Source organism: Hipposideros armiger, unplaced genomic scaffold (genome assembly GCF_001890085.2).
Source record: "Hipposideros armiger isolate ML-2016 unplaced genomic scaffold, ASM189008v1 scaffold_641, whole genome shotgun sequence".
Taxonomy (NCBI): Eukaryota; Metazoa; Chordata; class Mammalia; order Chiroptera; family Hipposideridae; genus Hipposideros; species Hipposideros armiger.
In genome coordinates, this window is record NW_017731991.1 from 678,187 (window position 1) to 695,817 (window position 17,631).

Here is a 17,631-nt window from a genome sequence, read left to right on the forward strand (position 1 = left end):
AGAGAGAGAGAGAGAGAGAGAGATTCATTTATTGATCATCTTATCTATGCTAGATCTTTCATATTTGTAACCTGATGTGAATTGTTCACATTAGGCCCTAAAATTAGGCAGGGATAATTGTTTAGTTTTATGAGCTTTTCATAAGGTTACATAAGCATATTAAGGCCAAATATATAATAAGTATGTTCTGATGAAATGCTACATTGTTTACTCTTTTGCCTCCACAGTTAGAAAAAACAAGTTATAGAGACGTGTTTTGACATGGGAATCCTCCTCAGGCTTAGATAAGCTGTGGACCTTTGAGCTGTGCTTGGGCACTTCTGCCTCAGAGATGCTGCCGTCCCCTGCACTATCCAAACTGACTTGCTGCTTCAGCCTAAAGCACCCCCTTCTCCATTCTCGATGACCTCGTCTTGAGTTGGAAGAGTGAGTCTAGCTCTCAGCTTCACCCTGGCCTGCCCAGCAGAGGCCTGTAGTGAAGGTCATTGCTGCCCTTTGCTTATAGCTTAATACAGAGAACACAATATTACAGGAGAGCAAAGATTTGTCCATCTTGCTTAGTGCCTTGTTTGATGCATTCATTTTGAATCACTTTTTCATTCATCATTGGATTACTTTACCCATAAAATGACAGTATTCACTTCACACCTTGAAAATAACTTCATGGGTAGGTAGGTTGCTTGAATAATCTCTGATTAGCTGCCTTGTTGCATAAATAGATTTTGTTCTCTGGAACTGTCTGATTTACCCTTGGTTTGTGTGTGTGTGTGTGTGTGTGTGGGGAGGGGCGCGGATTTTGCTTTGTGTCTGTGTTACCTGGATTTCATCTTGGAGGATTTTGTCCTGCTGAGTAGGCAAGGAGATCTTGCTGCTTGGTAAAGAAGGGGAAAACAGCTGTTGTAACGAGCTGTGAGCCTGCTTTTCAGGCTAATGCAAGCTGTTAGCTCTTTGAAAAGCAACTGCTGAAGTCTGTCCTATAATTCTAGCAGGAGTGCAGGAAAATACCCTACGTTTGAACTTAAACATTCTGTGGCTTGGTCATTTCAGCTTGTTGTCCTTACTGTTTTTTCACATGCCCAGGACTGCCTTTTCACTGCAGCTTTTCATCATCTATTAAAGACGCAAGAAGAAGCGAGCAGGCGCAGGCGAGAGGACGAGCTGTGAGCAGCTCGGCAGGGAGAAGCTAATCAAGGCAGCTGTCTGTGAATAGCTTCCCCCCCCAATGAGATGAAGCATCTTTTTTATCTTACATAAGCAATCTGCCAACATTTGCAGATCCACCCCAGGCTGACCTGAATGTTCTTCCATTTCCTTGCTAGTTCGTAACTGCCCAGCTGTGGTCCTGGATTCTTAACTGTGACCTTTGGGTATATTTTGTTTCTCTAAGTAGATTCAACATCTTTGCTTTTGGGGTGGGGTGTAATTTACAGTGCTTGTCAAGGTTTACAGACTAATTATTCAAGAAATACATTTCCACTGTTTGACAGAAATGCTCACATCACTGTTCTCATGCCCTCATCAGGTAGTTTAGGTTACAAAGATGATATTTTGACAAATGGAGGAACTGTGGCACCATATAATTATGGCGGGTCAGACACATTCTCTGATTGTAGATTTCCATGTTCTTTCTTTTTTACAAAGATCCTCTTATTAAAAGAACATTTTGTTGTTACAGCCCCCCTCCTCCCCAAATGCTTTGTTTCACAGCGAATGTATTTGATATTTGGACTTGGTACTCTGAAAGGGAAAAAGTACCATTGTTTTTGGTTTTCCTCATTGTTTATATACAAATTTAAATTAGCGGGTACCTGCTAGTGTCTTGTTTTTTCGGTAGGCACCTCTGTGAGGTGTGTGGAAGGTAGAGAACATTGAAGTCAGGAAACCTGGGCCCTCATCTTGTCCGCTGGCTTGGGAGCTTTTGAGCTATTATAGGTTCTACATTGGGACCTCAGAAACCTCATCTACAAAGTAACTAGGAGATTGCCAAGTTTTTCCACCTCTAACATTCCATGATTTTCCCTGTGTTTGTAAATTGTAGTTCATCACAACCTAGTGAGGATATAAGTATGGGAGAACCCACTTTTTCTTGAAGCTAGACATATGACTTAATGAAGACTTTTATTATTGAGGCTTAATTGCAATCTGTTCTGCTAGTCTTCAGGTGGTTCTCAAGGGCAGCTGCTCTATAATTTAGAACGCAAACAATCTACCAGATAGAGTTCAAAACACTGGTAATAAGGATGCTCGATGAAGTTAGGGGAAGAATAGATGAAGTCAGTGAGATCTTACACAAAGAGATAGAAACCATGAAAAAAACCAGTCAGAAATAAAGAATATTGTAACTGAAATGAAGAATATGTTAGATGTACCAACAGCATACTAGATGATACAAAGCATCAAATTGGTGATTTGGAAGACAAGGTAGCAGAAAACACCCAATTGGAACAGGAAAAAGGAAAAAAAAAATGAATGAGGATAGTTTAAGGGGCCTCTGGGACAACATAAGTGCAACAGAGGAGCACCATAGGAGTACCAGAAGGAGAGGAGACAGAGCAAGGAATTGAAAACCTATTTGAAGAAGTAATGACTGAAAACCTCCCTAATCTGGTGAAGGAAATAGACATACAAGTCCAGGAAGTGCAGAGTCCCAAACAAGACCCAAAGAGGCTCACACCAAGACATATCATAATTAAAATGCCCTAGGTTAAAGACAAAGAATCTTAAAAGCAGCAAGAAAAAAGCAGTTTGTTATGTACTGTGGAGTCCCAATAAGACTGTCAGCTGATTTCTCAACAGAAAGTTCTCAGACCAGGAGGGATTAGCACAAAATATTTAAAGTGATAAAAAGCAAGGACCTACAGCCAAGATTACTCTACCCAGCAAGTTTATAATTTAGAATTGAAGGACAGATAGAGAGCTTCCCACACAAGACAAAGCTAAAGGAGTTCCTCACCACCAAACCAGTATTACAAGAAATGTTAAAGGGATTTCTTTAAGAGGAAGAAAAAAAAGAGAAGATCAAATATATGAATAACAAAATGGCAATAACTACATACCTATCAACAATTACTTTAAATGTAAATGGATTAAATGCTCCAATCAAAAGACATAGGGTGGCTGAATGGTTAAGAAAATAAGACCATACACGAGACCCACTTCAGATTGAAAGACACACACAGACTGAAAGTAAAAGGATGGAAAAAGATATTTCATGCAAATAGAAACAAATAAAAAGCTGGGGTAGTAATACTTATATCACACAAAATGGAATTTAAAACAAAGGCTATAACAAGAGACAAAGGACATCTCATATACAATAGCCAAGACATGGGAGCAATCTAAGTGTCCACCAATAGATGACTGGATAAAGAAGACATGGTATATATATAATGGAATACTATTTGGCCATAAAAAAGAATGAAATCTTACCATTTGTGATGGACCTAGAGGGCATTATGCTAAGTGAAATAAATCAGAGTAGGACAGATACCATATGATTTCACTGATATGTGGAATATAAAAAACAAAATAAATGAACAAACATGACAGAAACAAACTCATAGATATAGAGCATAAACTGTTGGTTGCCAGAGGAGAGGGGGTTTGGGGGGTGAGATGAAAAAGGTGAAGGGATTAAGAAGTACAAATTGGTAGTTACAAAGCAGTCACAGGGATGTAAAGTACAGCATAGGGAATATAGTCAATATTATTGTAATAACTATGTCTGGTTCCATGTGGGTACTAGACTTATGGGGGGATCACTTCATAAGTTATATAAATGTGTAACCATTATGCTGTATACCTGAAACAAATATAATATTGAATGTCAACTGTAATTGCAAAAAAGAATCTTCTCTAATATCTCCATTCCCAGTACTTTGTCCATATTTGAAATGACCTCGCATTCCACTTCTGGAGGCCTGCTGTGAGAGGTATTCTCTAGGAAATGGTAACTCGTTAATGCTAGGAGAGAAAGGATAGGAGGCTGTGTTCTAAAAATGGGTCTTAATTTATAAGAGGGAGCTCTCCTTACCTAGAAATAGGATTCTATATTTTAAAATTACCAAGTGAAAAGATGTAACCAGTCAATACCAGGAAACTTATTGATTAAGACTAAATGTGCTGTTTGAACCTAAACTACTTAAATTCTCCATGGCTTCTGGAAGGAAGGGTTGAACTTCATTTGGAAGAAGAGAAGGCAAAAATATGTTGGTATTGTGTATCCAGTGATGATATGATAGGCCTGTGAAGCTTCATACTGGGGTTTTAATTCCACAGCCTTAATTTTTTTCATTTAGCGGCACCCGAAGGAGTTAACAGGATGAGCGCCAAAAGAGTACGGCTTTACTTTAGAGTTTTCCATGGTAGAAGCAATGGAAACTGGGGAATTTTGCCAGCAACCTTTGGGAATTGCATTATTTGTCGTTTTCGCTGAGTGCCTTACAAACAGCTAATTCCCCACTGCAGCGGTGGTGATAGGAAGCAGCAAAGAAGCCTGCTTGAACTTGGTGGTTATCGGTTGATAGGAGGTGTCTGCCTAGAGGGCAGAGCTAAAATCTTTAGGTTGGAAATGAAAGAAAAGTGGATTTCAAATCAGTGTAAAGAATGACTTGACCATAGTCAAGGCTAGCAAAAAAGGAAGACTGTTTTGTGAGGCAGGGATTTTTGTCATTATAGATATTAAAGAGAGAATGACTTTTGGGGAAAATACTCTAGGTTAAGGATCAGCAAACTTGTTCTATAAGCAGTCAGATAGTAAGTATTTTAGGCTTTTGGATCACATGGCCTGTACTGCACAACTCTGCCGTTGGAGTGCAAAGGCCACCAGAGACAACATGTAAACACATGAGCGTGGCTGTTGTCTTAGCTTGCTTGGGCGGCCGTAACAAAATGCTGTGGACTACGGGACTTCAACAACAGAAATTGATTTCTCACAGTTCTGGAAGCTGGGAAGGTCAAGGTGCTGGCTGATTTAGTTTGTGGTGAGGGCTGTCTTCCTGGCTTGCAAATGACCACCACCGTTCTCTCTGTGTCCTCACATGGGGGTGGGGGTCAGGGGCGGGTGGGGAGAGAAAGAAAGAAAGATAAATATCTTCCTCTTTTTATAAGGCCATACTCTATCAGGTTAGGGCCCCATCCTTATGACCTTGTTAAACTTAATTACCTCCTAAAGACCCCATCTCCGGAAACAATCACATTGGGGGTTAGGGCTTCAACATACGATTTTTTAATTTTTTTGGAATGGGACACAATTCAGTCCATAGTAACTGTGTTCCAATAAATTTTTTATTTATAAACACAAGATGTGGGTCAGATTTGGACCAAGGACCATAGTTTGCCAATCTGTGGTCTACAGGGGACCAAACACTCAGTAGAAAGTAGCCTATGTGATCTGTCAGCATACTTCTAGTTCAAAAGTTTTATGAATCTGTGCTATTGTGGTTGAAGACTCAGCCAAAAGACATATTTGATGCTTACCATAGCTTGATATCACTAAAACAAATGCTCCCCTATATAATAAGGCCTGCTCCCCACTGTAAAAATTTGGAACACCACTAAGATGTGGTTTTGGGGAAATTATTTGGGTGAGATTGGTGTAATTTAGAAGTTAAGTGTATAGTCTCTAGTTTCAGACTGTCTTGGTTCATATCTAAGCTTAGCCACTTATCAGCTGTGTGACCTTGGAAAAGTTACTTAACTGATCTGTGCCTGAGTTTCCTCATCAATAAAATGATGATAATAATAGAATTTACCTTATAGCAATACTGCGATGCTTAAATAAGTTAATACATGTTGAGAGCATAAAACAATGCTTAGCTCCTAGTAAGTTCTTGGTAAATGTTATCTATTATTATTTTTTGAACTAAGAGGAGCCAGAGGGAATATGATAGGTAGCTGAAGGTCTTGTAGCTGTCAAAGAGTTAGACATATTTTAGAAAATAAGCAGCGTTGGATCAAATTGGAGCTTAAAAAAATGCCATAAAGGGAAAAATTGAGAAGACATAGTATATCCTTGGTAAGAGAAAGGCATCTTTAACAAAAGTGTGGTTGTCTTGACATATTTCCTGTACCTTAGAAAAACTTGGAGGTAAGTAAACTGCAAAATTGGCTGGATCAGAACAAACCTAATTCATGGCTCACTGACTAGAGTTCCTAAGGATGAATCATTTAATAAGTAAAAATAGTTCTTAAGCCCAGGATTAGGTTTACTTCAATGTGCATCAAATCCATCTATACCAGGGGTTGGCAAACTGCCACATGCGGCTCTTTGGGTAAGTTCCGTCTCAAAAGTTTGCCGACCCTTGGAAGAGCCAATCCTGTCCCTCACAACAATGTAAAAATTATTCGAGAGCCATAAATATATTTTTACATAATCACCATTATGTGAATAATATCCTTTAAAAATTTTATAAATGAAACCATGATAGTTTTATTTTCATTTTCAATTTTATTTCAGAGCCTGTGGCTCTCGAGCTGCAGTTTGCTGACCCCTGGTGGCTCTTCTGTCTCAAAAGCTTGCCGACCCCTGACCTATACTGTTAGCTGATGTGCGATGCAAGTGATGACATGTAGTGTGATCATCCTTAGAGCAGGTGTGGTGTGGTTCAACATTTGTGAGGAATGCCATTTATAAAGTCTTTAGTCATTGATCAGCCTACAAACTTTTGTGGTGATGAAACTGGAGAGTTATCAATACCTATTTAGTGGCTTCTGTTCTCTCTGAAGAAGGGATGAGAGAAGGTTATCAGCTGAGCAATATCTTAGGGCCTCCTCCTACAAATAAGGTACGACCTCTATTTCTTGCCATAAATCACACAAACTTAAGTGCACCAGCACCTCCTTTCTGTGGCAGTAAAGAATGAGAACTTTCATTGGTGGCTGTGACACCCTGGCACTCCAGTCTTTTGGGCACTTTATCACTGGTTTCTCCTGTATCACCTAAAAAATATGGGGTCTGCTTTTCCACCTTGCTTTTGCCCAAAGCCTGCTTTGGCATACTGTCTTGCTTAAAAACCCAAACCAAAACACAAATCCAATTTTGGAGATATTAAACAATGAAATTAAATGGATGATGGAGGAAGGGTAATATTGCACATATATAATTTATAATGCTAGTTCAAAATCCTCTTGAAACATTCTGCCTCTCCCCGCAACTCCACTCCCAAAGTCCCATTCCTTAGGCAGCTGTCTCATCTTTCTTTTCTCCCCACAACCTTCCTCTTCAGCCTTGCTCCCTCTTCCTTTTCTTTCCCTCCTCTCCATTTCTGGATTTTCCAAGTGGCACTTTCCATCCCCTTTTGCACAGACAGAAATTTCATGTCTCTCTGCTTCTTACATTTGCATCCTGGTATTTCACTGTGCTGGGGCCCCTAGTAATTTTTTTTTAAAATGATCACATTTTCCTTTTTAATGAAAAATCTTCAATGGCTTCCCATTGATTTAGTGTAAAGTTGCCAGACTCGTCCCACGATCGATCCAGCATGAGTGGACCTGCCTACTGCCTCAGTCATGCTTGTGACCCTCACCAGTTCCTCCATCACTCAGGTTCTTGTTGAGGCTCATTCTCACTCACGGCTCTTCACACTTGCTGTTGCTCTGCCCAGGACACTTTTCATCTTCCTCTGAACTTAGTTAAAGCATCCTTCTGGGCTCAGCTGGATACTGCTTTTCTTGCCTCCCCTCACCCCCTGTAAGTTAGGTGTTCTTCTTTCCTGTGAATATTTTCTCAAAATAACCTTTTACTTCTCCCATCCTAGTATTATCACATGTTTACACATGTGTATATCCCATTAGCTCATGAGGGCAGGGCCAAGCTTATCCTGGTCACCATTTCATTCCCATCACTTAGCAAAGTAAACGGCATGTAGAAGGTTCTCAGTAAGTATTTCTTGGCTAGGTAATCTACATTTAAAATATATCTTTATTTTTTCACATCTAAGTGTATACCTTATTATATGGCTTAAAATCCTCAGTGTTTTTTCTTTACTTTATCAAAAAGAACAAGTGAGTGTCAATCTTGGAAAATTTATGTTATCTTTTCATTTGTAATTTTCTATTTGTGCTCTATTTATAAAGTTTTTAAGACTTATGATTGTAATGTTTTTAGAGAAGAATTATATGTAAAATATATAATTTTAGTTCTTCTTTAGGATGAAGGATGAAACTCTAAAGATTAAAAGAATTTTCACTGAACTTTTTATTGCGAAAGCATTTGCAGAACATTTACTCGTTTAGAAGCTGCTTCAGTCTTTTCTTCAGTGAATCCTAAGGAGTGCAGTGATAATGCTTAGCATATTTTATATATATGTATGTATTTATATACATTTCTTTGTTTCCCTCTTTATGTCTTAGATACCTATGCCCAGGAATGGAATCTTGAAATAGAGTCTTCTTTTGATGTTGTCAGCTCAAAGCCAGTCTCTGGTCAAGTGATCGTAGAAATCCCCAAGTTGCAAACACAGCAGGCATACAGCATTGAACTTCAGCCTGGGAAAAGGATTGTTGAGCTACTTGTGAAAATTAACAAGGTGAGTGATGGCACTTCCTGAGAAGCATTAGATGAAAAGCAATACCGTTCAAAAGAAATCGTTAGAAAGAAGGGTCTGAGTGTGAAAGAAAAATGTCCTATTCCCATTTTCTTCTTCACTTTTAACCACTTATATATTCTGTGTGTGTGTGTGTGTGTGTGCGCAAGCTAAGGAATGATTTTTGCAGATTTTGAGATTTAGAAAATGGAGAACGTGTTAAATTTGGCATCCTTTCCTCTCAAGAAACCAGGTGTATGGTATCTTAATTTTTCTGCAGTATTTGCAGTTTTCTAAATCCAAAATACATTCTAAGCATTATATTTAAATACAATGATTATTTTTGGTACTTGTAAATTATTTTGAATATTGGTGTTTATTCTACATGCAGAGTTCTAATTCTAAACTCATGATCTTCAATGGGATAAGTGGGCTGGATTTTACCTTTTCAAAATTCTTCTAATTGATAATTGAGAATGGAAAAGGATGGAGCAAATTAACAATCAGTAACTGTTCAGATAAAATAAGAACTCATAAGAATTTCTAGGTCTGGGCTTAAAAGAAGAGTCAACCTCGAAGTCCAATTCTAAATGTTAAGAATGTACAATAAATGTGAGCTTTAGCTATACAAATGGGAAGCATTTAAAAAAAATTTTTTTTTTTTAATTGGGAGCAGCCATGGTCACTGGTTACACATTGCTTTCATGCTACAATGGCATAGTTGACTCTTTTAAGGAGGACGCAGCTCACAGTGGCCCATGTGGGGATTGAACCAGCAACCTTGGTGTTATTACCACCACGCTCTAACCAGCTGAGCTAACTGGTCACCCTCAAGAGTTGTTTTTTTTCCATCCTTTTTTTAGCTGAGCCATCCTGCCACCTGTTGGCAGCTCAGCGGCAGCTCAGCTCGGGCCGGGCATTGAACCGCTGTTGCTCGGAGCTCACACTCTTGAGCGAGCTCTTAACCAACTGAGCCACTCGGCCGGCCTAAGAGTTGTTTTTTTTTTTGTTTGTTTTTTGTTTTAAAGATTTTTTATTGGGGAATTGGGGGAAGGGGAACAGACAAGTTGCGGTCATTTTGTTCTTCAGTCTAGTTGTGAGGACGTTGCTTCACTGGCCCAAGTTGGCACCATCATTGCGCTCTTCCCAGGGGAGGCAGATCAGTTGCAGGCTTCTGGGCGGCCGCTCACTGTGGCTGCTGGCCGCTCATGCTGGCTGCTGGCTACATACGGTAGCCCATGGCAACCCATTGCCATAGGGGCTGCAGCCTACGCCGTCACCAGCAACTCACAGCAGCCCAGCTCCAGGTTGAGCTGTTGTTCAGCATCTTAGCTGTAGAGGGCAGTGTTACTGACCCTCATATGTGGGATCCGAACCGGGGCCCTCTGGCATCCCAAGCCAGTTCTTAACCATCGTGCCACTCGGCCGGCCCCCAAGAGTTGTTTTTTTGAACACCCATGTTATTCTGTTCTTTCCTTTCCCTTTTGGTATACCAATTCATGCTAAATTCCTAGCATGTTGACTTTTAAATATTATCTATGGGTGATATAATTTGGCATAATCTAGGGAGGGAGAGTTATATTGTTTTAGGACCTGGAATTTCTATGAGAAATTGATATAATGCTCTGAATCACTATGTTATTTTGCTCCAGATTGCTTAGAATGACTTATATTATTTCTTCAAAGAATATTACTGTAGAAACTTGGTGGCCTCATGGACATGGAAACCAGACTGGGTACAACATGACGATCCTTTTTAAACTGGATAAAGACTTAAAGATTAAAAAATCAGCTAAGGTAAGCAAATACTTAAAAATATTTTGTGAAAGAAAGTGTATTTTTTATTGAAATATCAGTACAGATTTTTGTAGGAAAATAAGAAACTAACAAAACTCCTATAACCCCATCACTCAGAAATAATCACGAGTAACAGTATAGGCATTCAAAAGCTTCTGTGTGTGTGTGTTTCTGTGTATGTGTGTTTGGGTGTGAGTATATATACAGTAAGTCCTCACTTAATGTCAGTAGGTTGTGCAACTTAAGCCAAATGACAAATCATGAAATCAGGTTTACCATAGAGGCAACTGATATAAACAAGAATTAAGTTCCTATTGCATCTCATCAACATTATAATGAAACAACGTTGAACAAAATGATGCTATTCGAGGATTTGCTGTATTTATATTTTTAAATGGATCAGACTTTACATTTTTTGTTTTTTGTTTTTATTATAATTTACTGCATTGCAAGTATATGTAATTTAATTATTTTTTATGTTTTTTAATTTTTCAATTACAGATGGCCTACGACATTATATTAGTTTCAGGTGTACAACATAGTGATTAGACATTTATATAGCTTATGTAACTTACCTCAATAAGCCCAGTATTATTATTTTATTTGTATTTTCGTACTGTGTTTTTAAATTGTACTTTATATCAGAGTAATACATATGTATAATTTTAAAGCTTAAATATTACTAGGAGGTTTATGTGAAAAATAGGATCCATTGCCCAATCCCTCCTATTCATATTTCCCACTCCTCAGAATCAATACATTTTAACTTTTACGTATTTCTTCTCTTGTTTATCTTCATTTTCCCAAGTAACATGCTTCTATTGGTGTTTTCTAATTTTTTAGTTTTGTATATTATCTATTGACTTCTAATCTAGTGGAGGAGGATATAGCACTCTTACATGATTCTCTGATGACCCCTGCTTGGCCTCCAATGTATACATTTTGCCTTCCCCTGCCTTCCCAATGTAGTCAAAGGCCGTTGTTGTTAACTCAGTATTCAGTGTTTATATTATTATATTATGAAAATACTATTCAAAGCTGAACCACATGGTATACTAAAATTGTATTTCCTTTCTTGTGGAACTTTCTGTTTTCCTTAGAGTTAATAATTGCCTCTTGTTTCCAGTTGCTTTGTTTCCCCTTTACTTTCCTCTAGATTATATACAAACTCTCCGATGTACTTGAAATACCTTTTAAATATAATCATACATTGTAGGTAATCTATCCATTGTTTATTATTACTAGTATTATTCTTTTAATTTTTGTCATTTCTGGAAACTCCTAGAACCATTTTCTCATCTCCCAAATTTTGCTTGGTTACTCTCTGGACCTTCTACTTATCTGTTGTCTTGGAACTTCTTTTTATTATCATTTTAAGAATTACCTTCATCTATCTTCTAGGAATTTTAGGTATTCCCTTCATCTTTCTCCTGGATTAAACATGGAACCCTGTTTATTTAGACCCATGTTTCTATTTTTCTTTTTTGAATTTTGGTGAAACACTTTTTTCAATAGATTCCTGAGGATGGGTGGGTGGGAGATAACATTTTGAGAATTTGTAAATATGCAAATATATAAAGTCTGTCTTCACAGTTACTTGGTAGGTGACTATGTTTAGAATTCTAGTTTGGAAATAATTTCCTTCTGAATTTTTTTTAGCTGAGCCATCCTGCCACCTGTTGGTAGCTCAGCACAGCTCAGCACAGGCCGGACTCAAACCACTGTTGCTCAGAGCTCAAACCCTTGAGCAAGCTCTTAACCAACTGAGCCACTCGGCTGGCCTTCGTTTTGAATTTTTAAGACATTGCTTCATTATAGTTTAGCTTTTAGTATTTTTGTTTTGAAATGTACTTACATTCTAATTTCTACTTTCTTGTGTAGAACTGTTTTTGTTTATTTCTGGAAGCTTTTAGGGTTTCTTTATCTCTGATCATCTAAAATTTGAAACTGAAAATTAGTAGATGTTTGTTGTTGTGTTAGTCATCTTGTGAGTTCTGATGTAGAAACTTATTCAGAAAATTTTCTTGTATCTTTTATAATTTTTCATTCATTATCTTTCATTCATTACTCCAGTTTCTGCCTCTGTCATCTTATGGTCTTCTCCTCATGTATTTCTCTGCTTTTCTTATAAGGACAGCAGCCATTGGATTAGGGCTTACCCTAATCCATGATGACATCATTTTAACTTAACTAATTATAGCTGCAAAACTCCAATTTTTAATAAGGTCACATTCTGAGTTTCTGAGTGACATGAATTTTGAGGGGGCACTGTTCAATCCCATCTACTATCCTTTCGTCTTTCTCCCTGTCACAGTTTAATTAAACATTTCCAAAATGGCTATAAGCAATGGCTTACCCAGGGTGGGCTATGGAAGCAGTTAGCCCTGGGTATAGTCAGTAAGTGGCTGTGTTGTGTGTAGACTAAAGGTTGGCCTGTTTTTTATTAGTAGTATGTTCTGGCAATTCTTTACAATGTCAGTGATAAAATAACCCCCACCCTATCTTTTGTTGGTTTAAGTTTTACCCATGTGTGTGATTATTCTTTAGTTTTAATAATATATATATATAGGCTTCTATTTAGCACATTTTTATTAACCCTTTAATGATGTTATATTGTACATAGAGGTAAATTTGGAGAACTCTTAGTTATTAGTTGTCCATAGGTTCATGGAGACTCAGCTTCATAGAGTCATTTTGAAAGTAAGTTCATAACAGCATTAAGTCATTTAAACTTGTTTTGGACATAGTTCATGTCCCCACTCCCTTTCTTATTACACATTCTTGTATTTAAAAGTAGATTAAAGATAATGATTACACAGTGATTATAAAAAAGAAGAAATTCAACAGGAGTTACTTAATTCAATGTGACATCTTGGAGTTTTTATTTTTATGTTTAAATTTTAAATAAAGGGGGTCAAATGTATGGTGATAGGAGAACTGACTCCCTGGGTGGGAACACATAATGCAATATATAGATGATGTATTATAGAATCATACTCTTGAAACCTATGTGGTTTTGTTGACCATTGTCACCCCAATAAATTTTAATTAAAAACGAAATTTAAAATAGAAAGAAATAATTGATAAGCTAGACTTCATTAAAATTAAAAACTTCTGCCCTTCCAATGACAATGTCAAGAGAATGAGAAGACAAGTCACAGATGGAAGAAAATATTTGCAAAAGACACACCTCAAACAAAAGGACTCTTAAAATTCAACAGTAAGAAAACAAGCAACCTGATTAAAAAATGGACCAAAGACCTTAACAGAAACCCCACCAAAGAAAACATACAGATGTCAGATAATCATGTGAAAAGTTGCTCCATATCATATGCCATCAGGGAAATAAATGCAAACTAAAACAACAGAGAGATAGCACTATGTACCTATTAGAATGGCCAAAATATGGAGCACTGACAGCACCAAATGCTGGTGAGGATGTGGGGCAACAAGAACTCTCATTCATTGCTGGTGGGAATGCAAAATGGTACAGCCACTTTTGAAAATGGTTTGACAGCTGCTTACAAAATTACACATACACTAACCATAGTATCCAGCAATCACACTGCTTGGTATTTACCCAAAGGAGTTGAAAACTTATGCCCACACAAAAACCTGCACCTCGATGTTTATTGCAGCTTTATTCCTAGTTGCTAAAACTTGGAGGCCACGAAAATGTCCTTTAGTAGACGAAGTGATAAGTAAACTGTGGTCCATTCAGACAGTGGAATACTATTCAGCACTATAAAGATATGAGCTATGAAGCCATAAAAAGACATAGAGGAATCTTAGATGCATATTACTAAGTGAAGGAAGCCAATCTGAAAAGGGTACATATGGTGTGATTCCAAGTATAAGACATTCCAGAAAAGACAAAACTATGGAGAATAAAAATCAGTGGTTGCCAGGGGCTGGGGAGGAGGAAGGGATAAATAGGTGGTGCACAGAGGACTTTTAGGGCTGTGTAACTCCTCTGTATGATACCATAATGATGGATACATGTCATTATACATGTGCCCAAACCCATAGACTGTACAACACCATGAGTGAACCTAATGTCAACTATAGACTTTGGGTGATGATGATGTGTCAGTGGAGGTTCATCAGTTATACCCACTGTACCACTGTGGTGGGGACTGTTGATCCTGGAGGAGGCTATGCATTGTGGGGGTAGGCCACTTGTGTACCCTCCCCTCAATTCTGCTGTGAACCTTTTTGCTCTAAAAAGCAAAATTGCTCTAAAAAAATAAAGTCTTCATTTAAAAAAAATACTTAGAGAAAAGTGTGAACTGGGATGTGTAATATGTAATATTTTGTTTGATTAGTACATATTTGAGTTCATATACAAAATATTTTACTAATTTTAATATCTTTAGAATTTAAATTTATTCTTTTTAGAATTCAAATTTTATTCGGAAAATTTGTTAATGTTTTAAAACTGGAGAAAGGATCGAAGTAAAATATGACTTCAGTGGTGTGTTTTAGTAGTGGTAGATATTAAAAAAACAAAATACCTTGGAATTCTTTATACTAGCACTCCAGATGCTTCATACAGAGATCGGATGTGTGAGTTAATCAGAAATGTCCATATAAAAGGTGGTAGAGTTGAAGTAAAGAAGTCATTCTGATATTTCTGAAAGAATTGCTGCTGAACTTACAGAAGATGTCTTGAAACAACTGGATTGTTGTTTAATAAACCTCTGTTGTGGTCAGTGGTATCAGAGTGCTGCATATGTGGCTAGTTCACACTGGAGTCCATACAAAAATCAAAGAGATTAATCCCAGATTTTATTTCTGCCTCCTGGAAATCATTCTTTGAACCTTGTGGAATTTGCTCTTTTGGAAACATTTCTTCATGTGTGATGTTTTCTGGATCTTTGGACAAATTTTATTCATTCTTTTTAGTCTCACCTCCGCATTGGAAAAAGCACAGAAAGTCTTTCCTAGACAAGATGGAATGCTCATTATGAAGCTAGGGCACAGTAAAGCTAAATTTTGAAAAGTTAACCTGAACTTTGAAGTACTGTGTGATCCAAAGAAATGTGGACACGTGAATCAACTCATATTTTGTCCTTTGCTGGTACAATTTTTCTCTTCTGAATTACCTTTATTTTTTTCTCTGGTGTAGAATTTTAGATGAAGTCAATCAGATACAAACATATGCACAAATAGCTGGAATCCACCTTGAATGATGTATAGTGAAATAACAAGCTTTAAAACTCTTTGAAGATAAGCACACAGAAATTTTGATGAAGGCTATTTACTGTGCAACAACAAAGTGTAAGGAAATAGACATTTATATAGAACAAAAGAATCAAATTTTGAAGAAGAGTGCCAGGAAAAACAACAAAAGATGCTATTCTCACATTACCCAGAGAAATAAAAATAGCAGTGTTCAATACCCCAATCATCTTCACCAAGAACTGGACACTTGTTCTAAAGCAATGAATCAAATGATGTCTTGTTCACTCTCAGCCATTTTTTCTGATATTTCAGAAGATGTACTGGAGAAGTGGAAACTTTTTGACTCCAGAGTCATTTGTAAGCAGTTTCAATGGATCTCAAAGAAACAAAAGCTTGGGTACTCCTGCATTGTTTGTAATTTAATGTGAAGTGGGATTTTTGTGAATCTCTGCCAAACTTATTTTTATGTCTAAGACCTTCCCAAAATATTTGTCTATCTTCGGCTTTATTTATTTATTTATTTATTTTAAAAGATTTTATTGGGGAATTGGGGAAGGGGAACAGTATGGGGAAATTGGGGAAGGAGAACAGGCAAGTTGTTGTCCTTCAATCTTAGTTGTGGAGGGTGCAGCTAGCTCAGCTCCAATTCCAGTCACCATCTGGCCACCTGTCAGCAGCTCGCAGCCGCTTAGCTCAAGGTGCTGTGTTCAATTTTAGTTGCAGGTGGGCATATCTCACCACTCCATGTGGGAGTCAAAATGCCAACCTTGTTGTTAGGAGCATGTGCTCTCACCAGCGGCCATCCTGTCTCCTGTTGGCAGCTCAGCAGAGCTCAGCTTGGACACAGCTCACTGGCCCATGTGGGAATTGAACCAGTGACTCTGTTGCTCAGAGCTCACGATCTTAACCAACTGAGCCACTTGGCTGGCCCCTGGCTTCATTTTAAAGAACATTTCTAAATTAAAATTAATTGAAGATGTTTTCCATCAACTATGCAAGGATAGATGGACAAATCTGGCTATATTTTTTATAGAACATATATATGCAAAGAAGATCAGTTTTCACTACATAATAAAGGACCAACCCAACAAGAGGACATAACTCTAGTAAAACATCTATGACCTAACATAGGAGCATCTAAATATATAAAACAAATATTGACTGACATAAAGACAGATACCAACAATAACATAATCATAGTACGGGACTTCAGCACCCCACTGACACCAATGGTCAGATCCTCCACACAGAAAATCAATACAGAAACAGTGGCCTTCAATGAAATGTTAGACCAATTGTATTTAATAGATATTTTTAGAGCATTTCACCCCAAAGCAGAAGAATATACATTCTTTTCAAGCACACAGGGAACATTTTCCAAGATAGACCACGTGCTAGGCCACAAAACAAGTCTCAGTAAATTTCAGAAGATTTAAGTCATATCAAGCATCTTCTCTGACCACAGTGCTATGAAACTAGAAATCAGTTAGAACAAGAAAACTGGAAAACACACAAAACACATGGAGGCTGAATAATATGCTACTAAATAATGCATGAGTCAACAGTGAGATCAAGAAAGAAGTCAAGATACCTTGAGACAAACAAAAATGAAAACACAATGACCCCAAATCTATGGGATGCAGATAAAGCAGTCCTAAGAGGGAAATTCATAGCAATGCAGGCATACCTAAAGAAATAAGAAAAATCTCAAATCAGCAGTCTATCTTTACACCTAAGGGAACTGGAAAAAGAACAGCAAAATAAACCCTAAGGGAGTACAAAAGAGGAATAATAAAGATCAGAGTGGAAATAAATGAAATAGAGACCACAAAAACAATACAAAAGATTAATGAAACCAAGAGCTGGTTGTTTGAAAAAGATAAACAAAATTGACAAACCTTTAGCCAGATTCATCAAGAAAAAGAGAGACGACCCAAATTAGTAAAATCAGAAATGAAGAGAAGTGACAAAAGACACCACAGAAATACAAAAAATTTTTTAAAAAATACGAGCAACTATACGCCAACAAATTAGACAATCTGGAAGAAATGGATAAATTCCTAGAAGCATACAATCTTCCAAGGCTGAATCAAGAAGAAACATAATCTGAACAGACTGATTACTA

The 17,631-nt window shown here is 37.5% G+C and overlaps 1 protein-coding gene across 2 annotated transcripts in view; it reads left to right on the top strand.

The window, feature by feature from the left end:
• MANBA (mannosidase beta) overlaps window positions 1-17,631 on the top strand; it is a 105,233-nt gene that overhangs the window by 34,223 nt on the left and 53,379 nt on the right. For both annotated transcript variants that reach the window (XM_019625888.1, XM_019625890.1), the window contains exons 6-7: window positions 8,353-8,528; window positions 10,212-10,322. In XM_019625888.1, coding sequence (XP_019481433.1) covers window positions 8,353-8,528; window positions 10,212-10,322 — 287 coding nt within the window. The remainder of the gene's footprint in view (window positions 1-8,352; window positions 8,529-10,211; window positions 10,323-17,631) is intronic.